Below are 17,512 nucleotides of genomic sequence, written 5' to 3' on the forward strand. Positions count from 1 at the left end.
TGTTTTCTGTTATCCCTGCCATTCAGGCTGCGAGTACCTTATTGTTTGGGGGTCACGGAGGAAGCAAATAAAAGCTAGATGGGTATCTTTGTGTAAGCTCTGGAGTGGCTCTGTTGGGAAGAGTTCCCAGTGTGGTTTGCTATCAGTTGAGCACATTGAGCAAGGCCACAGTTCCCAGTTCTTCCTTGGATTTTGTGTGGTCATCTTCTGACCCCTTGGTTTCTAGGCAGGTTTAAAATGCTTGATGTTTCCAGTGCGTGTATGGAGGAGCTGCTGTATGTTTTCAGCATAGCGGGAGCTTAAAAGCCTTGCAGAAAAACATACTGAAGGAATGCTGGGTAAATGAACGAGTGCTTGGGAAACAAGCAGCGCCTGCCAGTTGCCAAGGGGCGGCCTTCCCCTTTTCTCCTTTTCTGTAGAGGGAAAATGGAAGTACAAAGTCAAAACAGCTGCCAGCTCTCCTCTGGTGTGGCTGAGAAAACACCAAGAGGAGGAAAACCAGCATGTGGCTAAGTAAATGCCCACACAGAAGAGGTGGATGTAATGGCCGAGGGGAATAAAATGTTGAAGAACTCCAAAAGATCAGATTCCTCCACAAGCCCCTGCCTGCTGGTTGGTGGAAGATCCCATGAAAGCTTTGGATGGATCGATGTTCTCCCATGAAGTGCATACCTACATAATCCCTACTATGAGCAGAGGCACTGCCAAAAGTGTTCTCCAGCATCTTTTCCACCTGTTATGTCTAGAAGAGGATGGCCTTTGCTTCAGGCGAGGGCATCTGTTTCTGTAGTTACATATTGGTCTGTTTGATGTGAAACCTGAAGGGATGGATGGAATAGCCTCGGGAATTCCGTCCCATGGCATTCTGTGGAACGTGGCTAACGGATAGAGACGTCCGGCAGCTTCTCTGTGGAGAGCGCTAGATGCACAGACTGTACGTAGGTATTTTTCCTGTGCTCTGTGTGTGCGATACATCTTTCTTTTCTCTTTTGAAAGTGCGAGAGTGAAAGAAAGGAAGTGAAGAAGCTGGTAGAGTTGAAACGCCCAGTTGAACTACGTCTGGCCCAAGAAATGAAAAGAAACCTCGATCTGCAGAAAGACTGTAAGAGGTACGGCTTTTTAGCGTGGTGAAGAGGTATCCCTGCGTAGGAGTCATGTTTTATTAAACTTTAGTGTAAAAATAGGTGTACCTAACTGTGAGCAGATGCCAGCCTCGTGTTAGTTCTTGCAAGGTACTTCTGTACACCAGCCCCTGGTTTTCAATAGCTGCCAAAACAACTGCAGATGCAGGTTGCCCTGCAGTTCTCCTGGGAAAAAGGGAGTCTTTCATTCCTCTTTTCAGGTGAAATCTGGACTCTCCAAGTGTATGTGGCACAGGAATACTGTTTTTTCCTGGTAATTCCTGGTGCGTCAAGTACATTAAAGATAAAGCAAGCTGTGTCTGTGCTGTTTACATGAGAGTATGTGAAAAAGTCCAGTTTTGTTTCTTTTTGCTTCATTGTTTTCATGACTAGTTTGCTGTGCAGGTTGAAGAGGCTGCTGAGCAGAGCTACGAAGGAACTAAGGGTGTATGAGGCGAGAGGGGGACTGTCCCAGCTTAATTTGCAGGGAGAAGTGAAGAAAATGGTCAATGAAATTGGCAGATTAAGAACAAAGGTGAGCTTTATTTTGTTTGGGTTATTGTGGTGGTTTTTCTTTTGTAACCTTTATTCTTTCTTTATACTTCTTTTCTTGTTGTTGATTTTGACTACTTTTTTCTTGGCTGTATTTCTGAAATTATTTGGCTGGTTTTTGATGTTCCTTCTATGGTCACAGTAGTAGGCGACTGTAATACTGATGTAGCTCTTAGGGGTAAAGATGGAAGTGTTACGTACACAGCAGTATCTGCGAGGGCGCATCAGGGGTAGGCTGTCCTGCAGAGGAAGGGCAAAGCAAGAGCCACAGCAAGGCTGGCAGGGTCTGTGACCACACAGGCCAGGGATCAGCCCCACAGGCCCTCACCAAGAAGAGCAGAAGAGTTCTGGGGACAGTTCTGGGGACAGTAAGCAGAGTCCTCCAAGAGTGCAGATCACCAGGCCGGTCCATAGGGATGGGCAGGTCTGCAGTCCTACTGGGACGTCACGTCCATGGGTGAGGGCCAGGGCTGAGAGCAGTGAAGGCCCAGCACAGGCCTGGCTGCAGCTTGAGGCCGTGGCAGCATCGTCGGGCTCCGACGGATGCATTCCCTCTCGGAAGAGAGGGGAGTAACGCCACCATCACTCGGAACAACTCTGTGCAGTTGGCCTTGCCCAAGGTCACCCCCTGAAGCCTGTCTCGGGCACGAGTTGAGCAGGAGGCAGGTGGGGGTTTGCTTTTCGGAATGGTGTCTTTGCTTCCCAGGGCACGATGCAGTGTGAGGTGATGCGGAAAAAACCCTGTAACTTGTTGCTTACTAGTAGCTGACTCAGTCCGTCTTCCCCTTGTCATGGAGACCCACAAATGCTTTTGAGGTTGCTCTGGCTGTTCGGTAGCATGGAACCTTTTAGCTGCTTCTCCGCTCATTACTGAGATAGCTGTGTTTCAAAGTTATGCTCCTTTTTAGAAGATATTATTGTAGAACGAGTCAACTGCCTTGACAGTGGCTCACTTGTAGTTCACAGGTTAGCAGCATATTTGTGTTCCTGTTGGAAGAGCTATTTTGAATGACAGGGAATGGAATTACGTTTGGGCAATTTTAAATAAGTGTAAAGTTTCTACGTATTTTAGAGACTTTCAAGTGTTGACTCTGGTGGTTTCCCCCTCTTTTTTAAAAATAAAAGATGATGGGATATCATGTTTTATGGTTAATAGGTATAGACGATGGATGTTTCTGGAGGGGGAAAGAAGGGGATAGAAGCTGTAGTTGACCATTGGGACCTATGGGAACTCTGATATTTCCTGGAAATCTTTTGAAAACAAACTGTAGCTTTGACCTAAAGAGACTGTCTTCTGCCACCAGTGCTGTAAAAGCGGTGTTCTGAACCACTATTTCCAGATCTGTTAGCGTAATGGAAGGAAAGGGTATCCGTTTCTTGCCTTGTCAGTTCTGTGACGAAGCTTTGACCGTGTGACAGCATGTGAGAGTTCCTCTGAAGCATGATACATGGGTTTTTTTCTGATGAAACCAGAATGTGGCTGTGATGTAACTGGGTATGGGTGTGTTTGATTTCCTATGATCGTATGAACATCTCGCAGCAGAATAGCCCTAGTGCTTTTCAGCCTAGCCCTGCGGGTGTAATGCTGCTGGTTTGGTACCTCTTGGTCTGTGACCCACTGCAGAACTGAGGAAGGATGGGAACCTGAGGAATGCTGTCAGAAATTATGTGAAAGCTGTTCTTGTTTTAAAAGAAGAGCCTGGTTTCACTTTTGTTTTAACACTGAATCAGCAGATGATAAATAGTCTTGATGGCCAACTCCTTTACCAATTTTCACAGATTTGACTAATTTTAGATCCCTCTGAGTTCCCTGTTTTTTTCCCCTTTCCTGTCTACAGGTTGATGAACTTTCCCAGCAGCTGGAGATAGAGTCTAAAAAAGGCATGCAGCTAGAAGCACAAAATCATGATTTGCGAGAGGAGTTGTCCACCATGCGTGGGAGCCATGAAAAACTGGAAAAGAGCAAAAGCCAGCTGAAAGAAGAGGTGGCTAATCTCAAACACCATATGGAGACTAACATGGTGGATCGCAGCCAAATAGAACAATACAAAAGAGAGGTGGAAGAGTGAGCTGAACAAGAAATAAGACAAAAACTGCAAGAAGTCAATCTGATTTTGCAGGTAAGTTAATTTCTTATGTGTGTCTGTTACAGACTTCTGTTTTGGTTGTCATTTTATAGGGGCGGGGGGTGGTGCCTGATTCCATGTGTTACGCTGTACTTCTGTTTTTCCTGAAGGGCAGTGGGAGAAGGGAATATGGTTGGGCAAGATGCTTTCATGTGCGTGCAGTGTGCCTGCAGGCCCTGAATCAAAAACTTGCCAAGGTAGGTTTTCATTTTGCAGTTCTTGGAGGGGTATCACTGTCCACTGGTCTGTTCTCATCGTTTATCCTTGAATGGGTATTGCAACTTAGAGTTGTCACAGCCAGGCATACACATCTTCCTTAGTCATTGCACAAGGGGCAACGCTCAGAAAAGAAGTCACCAAAGCTGCAGGGTGGGGGCTGGGGGTGCGGCATCTCCATGATTTCTTTGAGGAATGCTATGCCCTGTCCTACAGAGATAGTGTTCCTTCATCAGTAGCTTTGATGAGTAATAGTGCTAAGATGGGGGTTCTTTCTGAATGAAAAGAATCATTTAGTGTGGTAGTTCCAGGGTTGTGCCCTGGTCGCTGATGGCAGTGAGGAGGCACAGTTGCCTCGCTGAATAGAGCTGGGCCCTTGAAATTGGGTGCACGCAATTGACTGGCGAGGAGAGTTCTCTTTTTCTTTGCGGTGGTTGAAGGCGTGTATCTACTTCAGATGCAGGCAGCCTCCCAGGACAGATTAGAACAAATCAGAGCCAGTCGTCATGCTTTGCTGACAAACCAGCTAGACCACAGAATTGGAGACCTCGAACGTGAATTGGACAGGATAAAAAATACCCAACGAGACAGTATTTTTCAAAAAGAATCTGTACAGGCAGAAGCGGAAAAGTACAAAGACCTGTACCTGGAGGAAGTTAAAAATGGAAGATGCCTAGGAAATAAACTAGAAGGGTAAGTCCATGCATTTTTGGGGTGATAATAAGATACTACTTCTTCCTCAAGCAGTTTTCTTCGTTAAATACCTTTTCTACATCTGGTCAGCATTATGCATAAGATAGCATATTTGTGATGAAAGTACCTTAAGGGTCTCCCCTGTTCATTGGAACTATCTTCATTTCTCTTCAGTGTTCCAGCAGTAACACCACCGATCATGGGCATTAATAGGATATTTTTGAAGTTGAGTTTGTTTTAACAGGCAGCCTTTTTGCCAGTCTCTAATCTCCTCTTCTTACTCTAAGTATGGCAGAAAAGATAATGTCATGTCCTTTACTGCTTGAATAAGGATAGGCCCTTCAGAGAACAGCATTTGGTGCTGTGAAGAAGAACAACAAAAATCTTTTGGCTTCCATTTTAGCCGCATGTCATAGGTTTCAGCTTTCTTTGGGAAAGGAAGGGTAGCCCAGAGTTCTTATGCAGGTGATGTACCTTTCAGGAAGAGCTATGTAAACACACGGTGTGCACAGACTGCTTTGAGGCCTTAATGCTGAGAAGTCCAAAGTATTGGTTAACTTGCTGCTTCTTGCAGGTAGTGTGGCTACCTAGAAATAGGCTCTTCAAAAAAACTCAGATCAAATTATGGACGTTTTTTTTGGACTCTCTTAATCCCTTCCACTTTGAGAAGTCAAATAATAGTCAAAGACCTGGAGGGTAACTTTGCGGAGGTGTTATTACCAAAGATAATTCTTTGTATGCTTCTGAATGTTTCAGAGCTAATGAGAGACGAGCAGAAGCCAATGCTAAGCTCCTTCAGGAGTGCCATAGAAGCAAACCTTTAATTGCAAGCAGCGCTGTCAGTGGTCCAGTTCTGTATTCAACTGAACTGGGACATACTAGCAACGATCTGGCACTGAATAGAAGTCTAAATCTAGGAGGAAGCTTCCTAACCCCAACCGTGAATACGTTACCATCAAGAAACAGAGTTGAAGCCTATGTGGCTAAGGTAAGTGTTTTTAAATACTGTTCTCAACTAGTGTTGAAGAGTATCTGTAAGCAAGGTTGTGCTTTTCAGTCTAAAGTCAGAATCCATTTCTAGTTCCAAACCATATGCTCTAATATGCTAAACCAAATTGCTCATCAAACCAGTATACAACTAGGTGGTAGAAATGAAGACTTCTGGTCATTAGGGTTATAAAATTTCCAGAAGCGCTCAAAGACCAAAAAATACTGAGTTCTAAATGATGAACTGCTTAACAGGTTTTTTTTGCAAGTTCTCTTTTGCAAGAGAAACTGTGATGAAGAATACTGTGGCATAGGAAGCTGCCAAAGAAGCTCTTCAGTAAAATTTAGTGCCGATGCCCCATCCCTGGCAGTGCTCAAGGCCAGGCTGGGTGGGGCTTGGAGCAACCCGGTCTAGTGGAAGGTGTCCTTGCCCATGGCAGGGGGGTTAGAACTGGATGATCTTTAAGGTCCCTTCCAACCCAAGCCATTCTGTGGATGACCTTGTTTAAAACAGCTAACTTTATGATGAGTGCAAAATCCCATCAGACATCTTTGTTTGAGACACCTTTTCCTCCTTCACTGATGTTCATGCTAGCAGTTTCTTCACTAGAACTTGTTTTAGTACAATACCAACAAAGGCATGCTTCAAAACTAGGATGGCATGAACAGGACACGTAACTTCTCACTTGAGTGTGGGACGTATGCTGTGCATAGGAGGCATTTGATTTTGTGGGTCCTGCTATGTGGTGTTATATGTAACTGCTCCTCAGGAAGTCTACAGAGCTTTCTGATTTTGTACAAAAGCTGCAACCTCTGCAATACCTCTGGTCAAAGTGTGCCCTGTAATTAGCAGTCAGCATGATAGCACATCCCTCACAGAATGGTAAACGTGATATCATGAGACTTGGAAACAGATGTCAGTCGTTGTAATCCGTTTCCCACCTAGCATAGGACTGAGGCATGGGCAAGCTTGCCTGTTCAGTCAGTGTCTGTCCCTCGCGTATTCTGTTGTTGAATGGATGTGAGAAGCATTCGCTCACTTTTAAGCCTTACCCTGGTTCACTGGTCCCACCTACACTGGGAAGAATCCATTTAAAATAACGTGTCTACATACTGCACCTGGTTTAAGAAAAAGAAAAAACCAAACCAAACAACAAAACAAAAATAGACAAAGCGGTGTGTAGGTAATGCGTAGCAGCGGCAGTTAAGAGATGAACTTTTCTGTATCATTGTGAATGTGTTTTTTGTGTCAGAGGGGCGGACAAAACACTACCTAAAGAATGTGGGAGGCAATTAGTACTGTACCACCTGCAGGGATTATTCTGCACGCAAGCAGCAGAAAGGAGGCGAAATTCAGGGATCCACTGCAAAACTGAAGTAAGGAGAAAGCCAGGACAAGGGAACAAGAGGGACAGGGAGCAGGGAGCACGTGAGGGCAGGGGAAAATGAGAGAGAGATGGGAGCGAGATGTTACAAGAAGAAAAAGGCAAAGGAGGAAACCATCCCACTTCTAGGAAAAAAGCTGTCCTAGTTTAAAAGAAAAGGATTTAACAGTTATGGTTTCTTTTTTTGAAGAAGAAACAGGAAAAAAAGAATAACCTCCCTGTTACTAAATCCAGCTGCACATCTCTTTATGATATTTCTTCCTGTAATCACCAGTTAGGGAACAACTGAGACTAATTGTAGTGGCACTGCCTGTAGCCTCAAGTCACCTGACGTTCAGTGTATTCAGGGAAGTCTTAAAACCTGATCTTCTCTGGAGTCCTTCAGAAGAAAGGAACTGAGTTCTCAGAGGTGCAGTAGTTGCTAGAGGACTAGGTGAGTATTTCACTTAGAACTGCGGGCTTAATTGTTCTCAGTCGGGTGCAGTATGTCATGTGCATAACATGCATCTGAGAAAAGAGGATTGAATTGGAACGTAAGACTTTGAAGTCAGGAAGTAACAAAAGGGAAAAACTGCATGTATCCCTCTGCATACAATAATGGGTGGCAAATCTCAATCAGTTTCCAAATGCAAAATCACCAGATGCACAGTCTGTGCTGTCATTTCTGCAGGAGTCCCGTGCCATTCAGGAGGCAAGTTGGAGCATGAGGGAAGAAATCAGAGATTATAGTTTTAGTCTGTTTTGAAATGCTTTGCTGGTTGTGCTGCCTGGTATTCTGTCTGTTCACCAGACTGTTTCAAAACAGAAGAATTTCTCTGACTCTAAGCCTTTTCTTCACTTCACTGTTTACTTCAGTTATGCCTCAGCTTTGTTTTCCCACTAACCTGGTTCCCTTCTACAGAATTTGCCTTGCCTTTAAATTCAGGATGCTGCCTTGGCTGGAGATGACAAATGCTTCTGCCACTGAAGCTCTAAATGACAGGGAGTTAAGAAGCTGAAATTGCAGTGTGCCTCAGGCAGTCCTTTGAGGCTTCTTTTTTTAGTCAAAGCTCTCTGCAGATTTGGTGTTCCTTGTAGTAGCTTCCTCAAGGTGAGAAAGGCTATTGGAAGTAGGGAACATGCCAGCCATTCTGAAGAGGAAGATGTTTGTGTAAATTTCGTTTGTGCAGAAGCTTTGAAATAGCTTCAGGGGCAAAGAGGTGAAAATAGTTCACACTGCTATTATTCAAAATGATGGTAATCGTTGGTCCTGCAGCTGTTGGAAAAAACCCTGGTAAATGATGCTGACAAGAGGAAGGAGTGCTCCACTAGCAAGTGGACACAGTTTCTTCTTTAGACTTAACTAAGGAATTTGGTGTTTAAAGGCTTGAAAGATTGCACCGTTTTCCTAAACATTAAGCATGACTATCAGTGATTACACATAGAGCCGTACATGTTGAAGATGGTCATATCACAAGTTCAGCAAAAAAATGAGCGTGTTATTCTTAAAAAAGCATAAAGAAATGTGTTCCATCACAGTATAGCCCCTTCCCCTTTATCAAATATATACGCTACAGAAATGAATAACCTTGAAGTGCAAAAGGATCTTTAAAAATACAAAAAAAGTTCATATTGGCACAAGCTTATTAACCAGTAGAATCCCAATCACATGCAATGTCTTCGGGTTTTTTTGGTGGTTTTTATTTGTATTAGAGCTTCAGTAATGTGGAATAAATTACAAGTACTTGACAAATTCTGTGCATGTAATTAGACAGTGACTGTAGCAACTAGCAATTCAGTATTTCAGACCTGCTCCCTTAGTCCATAGACTAAGGCAAGGAATGTCTCCTGCAAGTGCTGCAAGGAGGTTTTGGGACTGGAGTCCTGTTGTTAGGTTTAACAAATGTCAAGCTTAAATCCTCAGAGCTGTGCAAAGGCTGGTGAAAATGAACATGGGTGTCTTGACAGACAAGAACAGTGAACTCTGCAACCAGGGTGAATCAGTGGATAAATGAAACCAGTTTAATGTGGGAAGGGAAATGTCTGCTTCCTACTTCATCTTCCAATTTCTGTTCCATTTCTGATTTGGCTTTCTGCACTCTTGTAGCAGTCTTTGTTGTTAGCTTTTTTACTTGCTTCATTTACATGTAGGCCACGTTCTTGTTTCTCACTGAAGACCTGTGAACTTCAGGCCGTTTTTCTTTCTTCTTCAGCTCCTTCATCAAAAATCTGTCCGTCTCTCTTCTCTGCAGCCAGATACATGGCAAGGTTTGCAGCCAGCATTGTTTAATGTTGGGATGGTATTTTATACTGGAAATGTTGTTTATGCTGTTAGGTTTTGATTAAAACTTACTGATGTATTCACATTTTCCTAACACTGCACATATTTTGAACTTTAGTTTGTCCAAGTGAAAGAATGACTGCTGCAGGGGACTTCTCTGCTTTATGTATTTGTAATGCAATGGCTTCTGTGGTAGTTAACCATCTGTGAGATGTAATGCAATGGCTTCTGTGGTAGTTAACCATCTGTGAGATGATAGTCTATGGATTTAATCTGTTATAATGGAACTTTGAGCTCTAGGAGTAGGCTGGTTTACCCTCCTTGCCACTTCTGATATACAAAAAGTTCTTGGTGGTCGCAGCAGTTGTGTCTAGGAACTCAACTTCAGAACAGTACTGGTACTCCAGACTCGGAGCATCATCTCACGGAGTCTTACAGGATCCAGCTTACTCTGTGCTAAAGCAGCCTGTGTGGATAAGTAGTAAGTCAACACCACTTTCTGAAAAAGAACTGTTGAGAAGGTGCCTGCTGCAAATGAACACCTGGTGTGTTACCGCCTGAAGAGATGTGCAGTGAGGTGAGAAGTACCTGCTCAGGAGGTTTGGAACACTCAGCTGTGATGCCTTTCCCAGGGGTTTGGGGGGAAGGAGAAAAGTGGAGGCAAGTTAAGGTCCTCGGAGGTGTATTTTGCCTGGCTCTTCATTCATTCCCTTTTCAGAAATCAGTGTGTTGGCTTTATTTCCACCTATTTCTCTTCCCTCAGACATGGATGAGAATCACAAAGACATTGATGGAATGGATAAGAGGAAAACAAGACCTTTTTCTTCTCTTGATTGATTTGTACATGTTGCAGAGTAACATTTGTACATGTTACTTGGAATTATATTTTTAGGTTTTCTCTCATTATGTGTGGATTTTAAGAATGTTTTAGAAGGTTAATATTAGAAAAACGTAACTGTTAAAATATTAACTGTATTTTCTGTATAATTCTAGGTATGGCAGGAACTAGATGAAAAAATCGCTAAAGAACTTAAACAAGGTAATGTGTCACTATGTTAGGGGCATTTTTAAGGAAAAAGAGGAGTGTTCCTACTCTTGAACATAATGGCTTGAAAGCTGTGAAGTTCCTGTGCTAAGCACAGGGAGGTTTTTCTGCTAGCTTTCCAGTTTAGACTTGAATGTGAAAACTTCCAGCTTACCAAAAGATTGTGTAGAATGTTATGCAGTTGCCTGAAAAAGACAAGTGCAGAGAAAACTAACCCACTTCCTCTACACGGGTGCACTTGGCTTAAGCTGAAGTCACGTTTTTCTAGAGTGAATCCTTGAGCACAAACGTCAAACGTAAAAGAAGCCCCGAGAGAAGATGTTTATAGACTTCAGCCATCACTGCTTCTTCCATGTGCATCAGTTGCATTCCGCACTAAATCATACCGTGCACATTCTCTGCTGTTGGACCTTGGTTTTTTGCTATTTCTTATTCATTGCTTGTATTTGTAGCTTATGTTGCAGTCTTTTTTGAATAAGCAAGAAAAATATAATCAGTGATGAAAGATACCCTTTCTTTGGGAAAAAATGATTTAGTAGCACTTAGGCAAACATAAGATGAGTTGAATGCTTTTAACACATAGCATGAAACATGCTCTATAATATGAGGCCAGGTGTCCAAAGAGGAATTCCACCTGTTTCAGGGTAGTCGTTCCTCCAGAGTCACTGCTTTGCTTTGCAGTGACTGGTGCTATTTCAAAGCAGGTGGCCCCTGCGAGAATTTCCTTCTGTTCCTGCATGCTTTTGGTAATACAGAGAGTGTTCAGCTGTAGCTTCACAGCTCGTTCCGTGTGTCCGAATGGACACAAAGCCGTTGCATTTCATCCGTGTGCCTTTTGAACCTGACTGTGCATCTGCTAGGTGTCATAGAGTGCGTTTGGTTTCAGGACCTTGTCTGAAAAATGTGGCTGGAGAAGAACAGTAAAGGTGGGCTTGCTGTCATTGAGTATGTGTTTTTGTGGAGGAAAGAGGGTTTTGCCAGGGTGAGTTACAAAGACGCCCCTCAAAGAAAGTGCCAGGCTAGGAGACTTGTCCTGGCCTGACTGCACTGCAAAGGTGTTTGCGTTTTCACCGGCGGATTCTTTTTAAGTTTGTCACAGAGAAGGCAGAAGCTGGTTTTTAGGAGTAGAGTTCCAATAAATCACTGCTTTGAACATTCAAGGAAAACAGATACTGGAGGTTCGAGAGATCTGCAGGGGGGCTCAGTTTAGCACTGGTGTAAGCAGGAGTCATTTGTGGATTCCCTGAAGACGTTCGCTGTGTAGCCTATAGAATTTCTTTCACTGGCTTTAGAAATACTGTTGACTGGTAAGCAAATGTGGAAAAAGATTGTTTCTTCCTTTGTGCGTAGCCCTTTGATTGTTACAATCCCTTGGAAGTTTTTAAATCTCTTTCTGGATTATAGTCTCTCCAGTTATCCATGATGTTTTCATAGTGACTGATTTGGCCCTGTCTAGTGTAAAAGCAACACCGGAATCTTGTTTCTCTTCTCCCTAGCCACTGCTGAACTTGAAGCTGGATCTGCTGGAGCTTCTCCCATGGTATTTTCTGATGGATCTTCAAAAAGTATCCACGTTGACCAGGATCCCCTTTGCAGGGCAGTACAGGAGTACCGCGATGTTTTAACCAAAAATTACCTGATTTGAACAAAATGCTAGGAAAAAAGCTCCGGAAAGGATTTTGTTTACATAGCGCGTCTATAGTTTCTCATCCCACAGTTCAGATGTGCATATGTGTTTATTGCAGTCCAAATGTGAATTCTATTAAATGGATGTCAAGCACATTGCACTTGCCTGTTGGTTTATTGATGCATAGGTGTTTTATTTTGCACTCACCATAAGAAGCACACCTGTTTTTTTCTGACTAGCAGAATGACTCACCTTGATTCTTGAGCGTGACAGAATTGTCAGAATGTTTCTTATTAAGGTAGAAGCATTATTTTTTCTCCACTGATGTTCTGTGTTTTAACGAAAGCATTCCCTTTGTTCTGCTTAATCCTTTCACCCTATGTGTTTTTAATGTTTCCAGTGTTACTTTAATGCTTAGGACATTGTTTGATGTGATTTGAGCCTGCTGCTTCAGTCCAGATGCCGTGATTGTTTCTGCCGATAAAGTGAAATCTTTACCAGTGGTCATGCTGGAGGACAGGGCACTTTACGTTGCTGTCACCTTATGCGCCTTAGGTTTACCATTACTGTGAGTGTGTAGCAGTGCCAAGAGAGTTATGTGGTGGGTTTGGTATGTTTGTTTTGGATCACAGAACCACAGAACGGGTGAGGTTGGAAGGGACCTCTGGAGGTCATCCGTTCTAGCTCCCCTGCTCAGGGAAGACCACCCAGAGCTGGTTGCCCAGGACCGTGCTGGCTTTTGAGCATCTCCCAGGATGGAGCCTCCATGGGCAGCCTGTGCCAGTGCCCAGTCACCCTGATCGGAAAGAAGCATTTCCTGATGTTCAGCCCCGACCCTCTGTGTTTCAGTTTGTGCCCATGGCCCCTCATGGTATTCATCTTGGGGTTCGTATTAAAGGTCGCTGCAGCTGTAGACATTCCCAGTTACTACATCAGCAGCTGCGCTGTACCTGAAACACTTCATGTGCGGGAAAAATGAATGTTAAAATATTAACTTCCAGTCTCCTCAGTACTTTCCAAACCTTGTATGATAGGACAGCCAATCTTTTTGTTGCTGCTAGCAGCTGATGATGTGGTGGCTGTAGCCCAGATGGTAGCCAGTGTTCTGGGACATTCGTGTCAATAAAAGAAGCAGGTTTTCTTATTTCAGGGAGTTACCTGTTACTGAAGATCTACATTGTCATTTCCTGTCCACAGAAGTCAGTAGTGATCAGAAGATGACAGAACAAAGTCCCAGTTCTGGGAAAGGAAGAATGGTTGTCCCGAGATCAATTAAGACTGGAAAAATTTGGGGGTTTTACCCACTAATTCAAGGACTTGAGTTAACAGGCAGTGAGGAAAGCAATGAATGTTGCTGTGACGCTGTTCCTTTTTATATGAATACATATTTGTGAAGTTAATATACCGTATTTAATTCCAGATATTCTGTTTCAGCTTGAAATTTAATAAACTTTGTCATCTAATATATGTCTTTGTTTTATCGTTCCCCTTCTTGACATCGCTTTCTACCCCTTTCCCTAACCGTACAGCTCTCCAGAGCGCTCTGCTCCTTTCAGCTCTGTTCACCGCTGCACCTTCAGCCTGTCCTGGAGGCCAGGCAAAAGACCAGCATGTGTGTATGTCCTTTTCCACAATTGTGTTAAGACCGCAGGCTGGTGTTGCGGTACTCATGATCAGTTCCCAGACTTTCCCTGTATTTTAGAGCAATCCTCCTTGTGGTTTGGGCAGAAGGTAGCAGGTGAGCTTCTGGTGGCCGTGAAACGCTGGGAAATCCCACAGGTTTTGATCCCCTGCAAAGGAAAAAGGTGTAACGAAATTTCTCCAGCCTGCACTAGAGTGGTCAAAGAGAAGTTCAGCTTTTGCTACCTTCTAGTGTCTCTGCACAGAGGAAGCAGGGACAGAACATCTTGACATTCACGTTGTGTTGTCAGTCACGGTGATAAACTCAGACGTGACCTGTGCTCAAGTTTCCTCACCGCTCTCTGCCGCCAGCTCTTAGTGAGAGGGGAGAGCTCTTGGCTGGTGGAGCAGCAGAACAGAAATTCGGTGTTGGCATCTGCCATAACCGGCATTGATAGCAGTTATGATGAGGTGTGAGGGGGTACAGAGAAGTCCAGGCAATTCCTGCGCTCGAAAGTCCATCCCCAGTGTCACTGTGGGGACACTCCTGATGAAGCAGGAGAGGGCATGGCACTTGGGGGAGGCTCTGAGGCCTGGAAGACAGGGAATGTCTGTCCCATCTTCAAGAAGGGCAAGACCGAGGAGCTGGGAACTGCAGCCTCACCGTGCTGCCTGGGAAGGTGGCGGAGCACGTACTCTGGGAGCCGTTTCCAAAGATGCTGGGGACAAGAAGTTGGTAGGGAGGAGTCAGCATGGGTTTGCAAAGGGTGAAATCATGCCGCACTGACCTGGTACCTTTCTAGCGATGTGTGAGTAACTGAGTGGACAGAGGAAGAGCAGTGCGTGTTGCTTACCTTGACTTTAGCAAGGCTTTCTCTGGCTTGTGCCCGAACAGTCAAGTTCAGGTTCAGGAACTTCCTGATCTCTTTCCAAAGAAGAAAGCAAGCGTGTTTCTTGATTTCTTTGCTCAGGTACATTAGAAACCCTTTGGGGTCAGTAGCTACAAGCAGGTTGCAGATCTTTGCAATCAGTTGTATGGAATAAACAACTCTGTTTCAGAAAATCTTATTATGCCAGTTGCTTTTTCCTCATGAGCAAATGTGTCAGGAGTTTCCCAGGTTTTGCTGTCTTCAAAATACCATGTTGAATTGTTGCTACAAAACATTAGTTTTTCAGTTACTCATTGGCAGAGTAGTGGTTGAGTAGTGCTGCTGCAGCACTAGTATGTCTTCCCAGTGAGTCCTGACCTCTGAAACATCCAGGCTTTTGCTTATAATTCATTGCTGATCGCTGCGACTCCGCTCCACTGATGCTCTGCAGAGGGAACATAACTCTGGTACCCTATAAGCACGCTGACCGCCTGTGTCCTGTTTTCATCCTGCCTTTACCTCAGAGGTACCCCTCGCCACACTTCCCTGGGTATAGAGATAAAGCACTTGTGACTAAAAACAAAGCAGCTGCACGTTCTGTGTGCCTAGAAAAGCCAGTGGTAAATGCTGCTTTACTGCTGGCTCCCAGCGAGAAGCGGAGGTTACTGGCTGCTGGGCAAACCAGCGTTAACATCGAGCACAGCAGCGAGGGAAAGCCCGGTCCAGTCATTCACTGCAGCGATGACGTGTCTGTTTTCTGGTTGCCAGTGAGAAACCTGCTCTCAAATGTGGGTGGCTGCTCCTTGCTGCTTGTTGGAAACAGCCCCCGCTACCCTGCAAGTGGTGCGGTGTCGTGGTTTAACCCCGGCTGGTAACCCAGTGCCACGCAGCCGCTCGCTCGCTCCCCCCTCAGCCAGAGGGATGGGGAGAGCTGGAAAGGAACGCAAAACTCAAAGGCTGAGGTAAGAACGATTTAATAATTGAAACAGAATAAAAATGGAAGAATAGCAACAACAGTGACAATAATAGTTATAATGAAAAGGGAGAGGGAAAGGAAGAAAGGAGCACGTGGTGCACAACGCAGCTGCTGGCCGCCCACCGGCTGATGGCCAGCCAGTCCCCAGGCAACAAGCCCCCTGCCCAGCCAGCCCCCAGGTACACAGAGAGCAGGCGTGCCGTCCCATGGCATGGAACACCTCTGCGGTTGGTTCGGGTCAGCGGACCTGGCAGTCTCCCCTCCCCAGCCCTTGCGCCCCTCCAGCCTTTTTGCTAGCGAGGCCTGAGGAACTGCAGTGCCTCACACCAAAGCCAAAAGACAGCACTGCGCTAGCCCCTAAGAAGGTAATTAACGCCATCCCAGCTGAAACCAGGACGTGCTGCTAACACATCTGGCAATACCCGAGCTCACTATGCTGAAGCAGAGCTGTATCCTGTTCCATAAAACAGGGAACTGATCTTCTGTGCAGGTGTCTATCTTCCATAATTTCTGTCTAAGCGTCTGGACCAGTTACCTAGCGTCGTAGTACCTGACCACGCGCTATTCGCACACAGCGAGGGCATGCTGAGGGTTGGTTGTTTTGGGTTTTTTTTCATTTTGTCTGTACAATGCAAACAGTGCAGGCAAATCGCATGTGACCAAGGGAATTTCAGCTTCTTCCTGCACCCCACTGCCAGTGTTCCTTGCACTCCAGAGCAAGGAGTTCAGACAAAGGATGCCTTTCTTAAGCAAGGCAGAAATGTATGAGACTTTGAACAACCAGCATGCCAAGAGATGTTTCCCACTACCAAACCACATCTCTTCAACTATGCCTATTAGTGGAGCTTTTTCTCTAACGTGAGCTTTGGTTTCTTTCCTATCCATCACACTGGTTACATATTGCCAGTAGCAGATGGTGTTGGCTCTTTGCACCTGCAAATGAAGTTGATTTTATAATTATCTTTCTTGACACAGTCAACCTTGAATTTGCAAATTGCTTTTCATTGGTAGTACCGCCTCTCCCTAAGCATAAGCGCTACTTTAACTGAGGTTACTGTGATAGCTGATCATTGTACTACCTATTAACTATGATGAATTAATAATGATTAGTTATTACTATTAATCACTGCTATAAGCACAGCAAGGACAGTGACTGTTAGGAAGACAAGCAGCACAGTCCATGTTTTATTCAGGATAATCTGGACCACACACTAGTTGGGCCTTTTGAGCACAGCTGTGTATCACAAACAACAAGGACAATATTCACTTTTTATCTTCCTTGCAAATTCTGTTCTATTTGTAGAAACTGAGTACAAGTTCTGCTCCCACCTCACAGGCCCACCCCCAGATGTCTACAGCAATACCTTCATGTAGAATGGAGCTCCAGGCACCTTTACAAACAAACAAACAAGCAAGCTTCCTTCACATCTATAAACACGCGTGGCATCTACACGAATACTACTGCCAGTCACCTTCTTGCTGGTGAAGTGCCAATTGGCCATAGCCTTAGAGAAAGTTCCCTTTTAACCTCCGGCTGTATTATCAAAATCCTGTGCATAAAACTGCGTTCCCTGTTGCAGGAATGAATAGACAGTTATTACCCAGCTCAAATGCTCCTCTTTAATGGCTCTTCATGAAACAGCATCATGCTTACCTATTTCTGGAGCATCCAGGCAAAAATAACCCTGTACAAAGCTAACAGTCCTCTCACAGCAACTAGGTAGCCACAGTAGAAATTATTTACCAAGGAATCCTAAATCGCACAGGCCCATTCCAGCTCCCTTTTCCACATAATTCTTCAGAGCAATCTCATCAACAATGTGTCTTTGTATTTACTGTTCATAAACTCTGTTTTGTGCTGCCCTCTAATTTTCAGGAGTTGCAGGGCTGCTTCTCAGAAATACATCAATATCTCAGAGAAGCTGGGATTTAAAACCTGGTTTGGTTCTTGGCATCCACAATGGCGCTGAGCTTTCTCCCATCAAGAAAAGGACATACGTGGGGGATTTTTTGGCTCATCTATTTGGGGGCAAGG

General features: G+C 44.5%; 1 protein-coding gene across 1 annotated transcript in view; it reads left to right on the forward strand.

Moving 5' to 3' along the window:
* LOC308057752 (uncharacterized protein) overlaps nucleotides 1-5,258 on the forward strand; it is a 40,664-nt gene extending 35,406 nt beyond the window's left edge. The window contains 5 exon segments of the mRNA XM_080411804.1: nucleotides 1,003-1,128; nucleotides 1,498-1,656; nucleotides 3,512-3,739; nucleotides 3,743-3,793; nucleotides 4,473-5,258. Coding sequence (XP_080267930.1) covers nucleotides 1,003-1,128; nucleotides 1,498-1,656; nucleotides 3,512-3,739; nucleotides 3,743-3,793; nucleotides 4,473-4,712 — 804 coding nt within the window. The 3' untranslated portion in view covers nucleotides 4,713-5,258.
* The last annotated feature ends 12,254 nt before the right edge of the window (nucleotides 5,259-17,512 follow it).

Source organism: Falco punctatus (genome assembly GCF_963210335.1).
Source record: "Falco punctatus genome assembly, contig: scaffold_35, whole genome shotgun sequence".
NCBI lineage: Eukaryota > Metazoa > Chordata > Aves > Falconiformes > Falconidae > Falco > Falco punctatus.